Here is a 6,858-nt window from a genome sequence, read left to right on the forward strand (position 1 = left end):
ATATCCTAAAAAATATAAAGGAGAACATAAAAATCTCCCATAGAGATTTGGTGCATTTCTTTCCATTGCGTTTTCTATGCACATATATACATAATTAACAAAATTTAAGTCATGCTTTATACCCAGATACAGTGTGTTGAATCATGCTTTTTAAAATTTTGCTAAGCACATCAAAAGTATTTTTCTTATCATATAAGCATATCATAAGTATTCTTTGGCAATGTGATTTTTATTGGCTACATTCGTTATTATTGAACATCTAGGCCACTTACAGATGTTCACTATTACAAAATAATACTGCAAAGGAAGACTTTGTCCACAGATCTTTTGGTTATGTCTCTCTTTTCTTCTCCTTCACATCTATTCCTAGAAATGAGTTTAATGGGTCAAAGGGTGTGGACAATTTTAAAGCTTAGTGGGTCGAAGTGTGTGGGCATTAAGTCCATGAATAACAAAAATTGCCAAATTGCTTTCCAGGATGAGAGCATCTGCCTCACTATTTTGCCAGCAGCAAATGTTATTAAAATAAAATAACAGCAACAACAACAAAAAAGTCTTTCCATTTGGTAGGTGAAACGTATCGATTGTTTTAACGTGAATTTGTTCGCGAGGTTGAGTTTCAGATACATCTCTTGCCCATCTATATTTTATTCTTTCTGCTCCCATCAACTTAACCCTTGTTCATGTTTGTTGCAAATTCTCTCAGATAATTTTTGTAAGTCTGTTCAGTTACACAGAAATCACACTGTTTTTAAAGTCACAGTGACCTGCAGTGGTGAAGGCTGGTAATGTTTGTATCGTTTGTTAGCGGGGAGGAGAAACAGCCTGAGTGAGGTTCGCTCAGCATCCCGGAAAGACCAGACTGGAAGGGCTGCTACAAACCTGCTGGTACCTCTAATTAAGAGGCATGTCAAGGTCTCTGGATGGAAAATGCAGCGAAAGGCTTTGAAAACTCGTAGGCCCTAGATGAGGGGCAGGGGTTGCCATGGAAAGGAGGCTGTGCCTGCCCCCTGGGGCAGGAGTGGGAAGGAGACTGGAGACCAATCCCAGGGCGTGGCTCCTGGGGGGCTTTGCCAGCCTGGGGTGGGAGGTGGCTGGGCTGGACGGTTCATGCTTGCCTGCATTGCTGTCCTGCAGCCCGGACCGCAGGGAGAGTATTCCTGGCTCTGGGAAGGCCTCCTTGGGACGCTGCGCTCCCCACCCCGACCCTTCCGAGAGGACTTGTGACTGGGAAAAGGGAGGTTGTGTGCACAGCTCTGCGTACCCGGGCAGTGTGGGAGCCATGCAGGTGGCTCACGTTTTTTTTTTTTTTTTTTTCACGTGTTGTTTTGTGCGGTCCACAGATCTCGGGATCCTCCTGGGCATGGCCTTGGGGAACGAGGGTTTGGAGGTGTGGCCCTTAACCCGGAGCGAGGAGTGTGCCATCACTGGCTTTCTGCGCGACAAGCTGCAGTACCGGAACCGCCTTCAGTACATGGTAACCACGTGGGCACTCGTTGTGTCCCTCTTCCAAAGCCCTGTGGCTCATGGGACATAAGGACCTGGAAATTCAGTCCCTCTCCTTGGACTTGTGTCAGGCCTGTGCCTGCCATGGCTCCCTTCTCCTTCACACACACCCATGTGCCTCATCTGCACTTCCTGTCCCTGTTCCTGCCATCCATCCCTGGGGCCTCCAACCCTCCTGTCTGATCTGACCTTTGATCCCACCTCCACGTGGCACTCACCCAGTGACTCAGGAATGGATTCCAGGAAACCTTGGGGGAACCCCAGGCACTATTTAGCAGGGGAGATAAGGACCTAGAAATTAGAATGTTTGATTCTTTTTATAGGGTGGACCACATCACATGTGGCTCTGTAGGTCTTTTTTTTTTTTTAACAGATTTTTGAGATATAGTTCACATACCACACACCTCACCTGTTCAAGTGTACATTTCTATGGCTTTTAGTGTATTTGCAAAGTCATGAAACCATCACCATGATAAGATTTAGAGCAATCTTTTAAAGTCATTTTCCTCACCCCTCCTAAAGGATATGATTCTCTAGGAGTAGTAAGCTTCTCATCCTACATTTTGGCCCGAGACTTATGCCTTAACATGTTTTGTTTTGTTTCACCTTCCCTGTGTCCCAGAGGAAAGAGCTGTCTTTATCCCAACTGGGAGCCAAGCACATGTTTTCTGTAGAGGACCACCGCTGCCATCAAGGGCCGGTCCTGCATCAAATTCTTCTCCGAGGTTGGGGGAGTCTGAGCAATTTCTGACTCTGATCTCATCCTTTGTTCTTGTATCTCCCCAGAAACACTACTTCCCCATCAACTACAGGGTCAGTGTGCCTTATGAGGGGGTACTCCGAATGGCCAACGTCACCAGGCTGGTGAGAATCCCCCCTCTGGAATGGGGAGGCCCCTGCCTCCTGGGACATCCTGTGGGCCCTGCCTGGAGGCACATTGGTCTGGGAAGATCCTGTTGCCAGGGGTCTTTCCTGGCCCCTCAAGCAAGCCTGCCCTTGGCTCAGGCCCCAGGTGCCCCTCCCACCCCATCCACAGTAGATGCCCGTGGTCTGCCCCCTGTGCAGGGCAAATGTGGGGGGCGGTCAGAGCTGTGGGGGGCAGGCCCAGAGGCTCCTGTCTGGGGTTTCAATAATTTCTCCTGTCCCTGCAGCAGAGGGCCCGGGTGAGCCAACAGGAGCTGCGGTATCTGTGGGTCTTGGTGAGTCTCAGTGCTACTGAGTGGGTGCAGGAGGTGCTGCTCGAGGGCCATCCATCCTGGAAGTACCTGGAGGAGGTACATACGCTGCTGCTGGATGTCAAACAAGGCCTCCCGGTGAGCCGTGCGGAGGTGCAGGTGGCCAGGGTGGGTGCGTGCGTGTGTGTGGGTGTGTGTGTGTGTGTGTGTGTGGCCAAAAACTATCAAGGGAGAAGGTAAAGGCATGGAAAGTTCTGGCATGTCCTGGAGAGTGTGGGAGAAATGGGGGGGGCAGGGTGGTGGATTGGGCTTGGGGGGCAAGAGATGCGCCTGAGACCCTGTTATGCTCTGCAACCCTGGGCGAGTCATTGATCCCTCTCACTTTATTTCCACATCTAAGAAAAGAGGGATAGATGGGTGGAGCACAGGGGGGTTGAGGGCGATGAAACTTTTCTGTATGATGCTGTAACGGTGAGTATAATTGCATTTGTCAAAGCGCATTGAATGTACAACAGAAAGAGTGAACCCTAACGTAAATGGACCTTAATTAATAATAATAATAGAGGTTCCCGATCGCTGCCTGTTCAGCAGTGTTGATCGGAGGCCTGGGGGATACGTCTTCCAAAAAGCCTAGAGAGTAAGGTGACGGGGTCGGTGTGTATCCTCGCAGGCCATGTGTGTGCCATGGGACCCCTCCCCACACCCCCGCCTTGCCCTACTGACCCCCCCAGCCCTCCTTAGGACCCTGGTACACAACTGCCCTGGGGCCCCACCTGCTGCCCAGCAAGAACAGCCAACAGGAAGCCAACTGTGAGCTGCTGCTGACACCAGGGCTCGGGGCCAGCACCTGCTTTTGCAGCTGCCGAGAACTTTGTGGAGGCTCTCCATTCTGGCGGGGACCGGGAGACCCAGCCACTTCCTTGGTGGCTTTCTTGTGCCTGTGGGCGGGGGGGTGGGGGTGGGGGGGGGTGGGGCGTTGGAGCTGACCTGGGGAACGGACTGTGTTCCATCCTCAGTTTTTCTTGGGAGTGTCTCTGGCTCTGTGAGCTCTGCTGAGCTGGGAAGGAGATTGTGGGTAGACTGAGGCCCTGCCCACCTGGGCTCTTCAGATTGAACCAGCTTGTTTTTTTAAAGATTTTTTTTTTTTTGATGTGGACCATTTTCAAAGTCTTTATTGAATTTGTTACAATATTGCTTCTCTTTTATGCTTTTGTTTTTGACCATGAGGCATGTGGGACCTTAGCTCCCCAACCAGGGATTGAACCCGCACCCGCTGCATTGGAAGGCAAAGTCTTAACCACTGGACCGCCAGGGAAGTCCCTGAACCAACTTTTAACCTCTTCTTTCTCACAATGTTAATGGTTGACGGCCCGTTCCATATGTGCCCAACATCTATGGGGCAGTGGGTCCTCCCTCTAGGGAGAGGGCCATGGGCATGGGCCCCTTGGCCCTCCTGCCACCCTCACTTCTCTCTCTAAGCCTTTGTATATTAGTTTTTGGGGACTGCCGTCACAAATTACTACCAACTGGTGGCTTAAAACAACAGAAATTATTCTATCGCAGTTCTGTAGACCAGAAGTCTGAAATCAAGGTGTCAGCAGGGCCATGCTCCCTCCAAAGGCTGCAGAGGAGGATCTCTCCCACCTCTTCCAGCCTCTGGTGGCTGGTGGTGTTCTTGGCTTGTGCAGCATCACTCCACCCTCCGCCTCTGTCTTCACATGGCCTCTCCCTCTGTGTCCCAGAGAAGGACCTGTGTCCTTTCTCTTACAAGGACAACAGTCATTGGATCTAGGGCCCACCATAAATCCAGACTGATCTCACCTGGAGATCCCTGACTTAATTACATCTGCATAGACCCCATTTCCAAACAGGTCACATTCTCAGGTACTAGGGATTTGGGCCTTGGACAGAGCTTTTTTAGGGGGTTGTGGGGCAGGGGGACACACAGTTCAACCTAGAACACTTCACTTTTAGGAACGTCCTTCCCCAGCTCAGGTCCCGTGTTTCCTCCTGCTCCATGTCTTTTTTTTTTTTAAGTATTATTTATTTATTTATACATACATTTATTTATTTTTATGTTTGGCTGCGTTCGGTCTTCGTTGCTGTGCGCGGGCTTTCTCTAGTTACGGCGAGCGGGGGCTACTCTATGTTGCGGTGCGTGGGCTTCTCAGCGGTGGCTTGTCTTTGTTGCGGAGCACGGGCTCTAGGCGCGTGGGCTTCAGTAGTTGTGGCATACAGGGGCTCAGTAGTTGTGGCGCACGGGCTTAGTTGCTCTGTGGCATGTGTGATCTTCCCGGACCAGGGCTTGAACCCGTGTCCCCTGCAGTGGCAGGCGGATTCTTAACTACTGTGCCACCAGGGAAGTCCCGTGCTCTGTGTCTTCTACGACAGTTCTGGCCCCTGCTCTGTCCCTCCCATGGTGCCTGGTGCTCCCCACACCAAGTTCCTTTTGTTAAGTGTTGTGGAGAGGAGCCCCCGAGCTTGGAGCCGGAGACCCAGCCCTGTCAGTGTGCCTAGTGCGCCTCATGATATGACCGACCTTCCTGAGGGTCCTGTCTCTTCTTCATGGGAGTCGGTGTGGGTCTTTGCATCCTGAAGGACAGTGTCCCTGGGATAGGGACTTCTCATATGGTGGTGGCCGGGCCTGGGCTAGAACAGCAAGGATGCCCCCACCTCCTCCCTGTCTGGCCTGCCCCTAGGAGAGGAAAAGAGAAGCTTCTGTGTGTTGTGCTTGAGTGAGGGACATCGAGGGAGCCCCTCCCAGGAAAAATGGCACCTGCAGGAAGGAGAGAAATGGCTCTCAGGCGTCCTGGTCACAGGGATCTCTTGTCCTTCTTCCAGGCAGGACAGCCACCACCACCCCGCCCCCCAGAGCTCTCCTGGGATCTCTTCACAGGCTGGGGGTGGCACCTGTGGTCCTTAAGGTTTCCTTCCTTTCAGGGTGTGGAGGTCAGCCCCCAGGTGGAAGCAGTATTGTCCCTCTTGAGTGCCCCAGGAAGCCTGAAGCCAGTGCGGCCCAAAGCTCTGCTGGACAACTGCTTGCGGGTCATGGAGCTGTTGTACTGCTCTTGCTGTAAGGAGCTCTGAGGGGCTGGGGGTGGGACACTGGGTGTCTGAGCCCAGGTCGCTGAGCAGAGCTGGGACCCTCCTCGGCATGCCCTCTGCTTCCCAGGACTACAGGCCGTTTCTGGAAGCTGAGATGGGCCCTGGGTACAGGGAGGACAGTGTGGCTTGGTCTGGGGATGAGCGGGGTGTTGACCAGTCCTGCAGTCTTATTTGTGTCTGTGTGTTTGTGTTGCCTGCAGGTAAACAAAGCCCTGTCTTAAACTGGCAGGATTGTGAGGTGCCAAGGCCTCAGCCTCACGGCCCGGAGCCCTCGTCACAGTGTGTGGCCGCCCAGCTATACCCCCTGCGCCAGCAGCCCCCCGCCTCCCTGCCCCACCCCCCGGCATTCACGGCTGGAGCCCCGGCTCAGTGAAGCTGCTGAGGGCACAGGGCGAAGGCCGCCTGCCCTGAGTGGGCTGCATGGTAACTGGGTGGGGCAGCTGGAGGAGCTCCTGCAGGAGACGGACTGGGCCTGAGGCTTCTCTGGGTGGTGGTGGGGAGCCCCTCTTGGGAGGGGAGACCCTAGAGGGGCATTTCTCCTTTGAGGGGGACTCAGTGCCTGAGAAGGGTTCAGCTTCCCGCCTTCCATACCTCCCATGGTCTCACCTGGAGCGGTGGGCGCTGGGGGCACCTGAAGGTCAATGATGACAGAGCTTACAGCCCCTCCTGGCACTGCCCGGGCTGTCCTCTTCCCTGAGGGCAGGGCTGACCGTCTCCTAAGCCCAAAGAGGTGAGAGCTGTACCAGGTGGGCATGGGGGTGGGGACACGCCTCGGCAAGGCCAGGGAGAGGGCAGCAAAGCTGGGGAGAGGGCATAGCCAAATGCCACATCTTGCCACAGTTCCCTTTATTTTTTCTATTAAACACCTGCTTTGTTTTGGTTTGTTTTGGTTTGCTTTGCATCTTCGAGGGTGAACCTGGAGAAGGCCCACCTGGAGAAGGCCGCTTTCCCCTCCTGCCAGGTGCAGGAGGCAGGAGGAGGGGCATAGGCTGGTCTGGCCCTGGGGCCTCGGTCTGAGGATTCAGATGTGGAGTGGTCAGGGCCTTAGCCAGGGCCCTGGAATGGTAGATAT

At 53.3% G+C, this 6,858-nt stretch overlaps 1 protein-coding gene across 4 annotated transcripts in view; it reads left to right on the forward strand.

The window, feature by feature from the left end:
• The window catches only part of IL34 (interleukin 34), a 33,591-nt gene extending 26,925 nt beyond the window's left edge, over nt 1-6,666 (forward strand). The window contains exons 3-7 of one of the 4 annotated variants that reach the window (XM_033844013.2): nt 1,344-1,477; nt 2,293-2,370; nt 2,661-2,849; nt 5,622-5,754; nt 5,987-6,666. In XM_033844013.2, coding sequence (XP_033699904.1) covers nt 1,344-1,477; nt 2,293-2,370; nt 2,661-2,849; nt 5,622-5,754; nt 5,987-6,159 — 707 coding nt within the window. In that variant the 3' untranslated portion in view covers nt 6,160-6,666. Of the gene's footprint in view, nt 1-1,343; nt 1,478-2,292; nt 2,371-2,657; nt 2,850-5,621; nt 5,755-5,986 lie in introns of all 4 variants that reach the window. The other 3 variants (XM_033844011.2, XM_033844015.2, XM_033844014.2) reach the window with 3 other exon arrangements.
• Nucleotides 6,667-6,858: the final 192 nt, after the last annotated feature.

The sequence above is a fragment of the Tursiops truncatus genome, chromosome 19 (assembly GCF_011762595.2).
Source record: "Tursiops truncatus isolate mTurTru1 chromosome 19, mTurTru1.mat.Y, whole genome shotgun sequence".
Lineage (NCBI taxonomy): Eukaryota > Metazoa > Chordata > Mammalia > Artiodactyla > Delphinidae > Tursiops > Tursiops truncatus.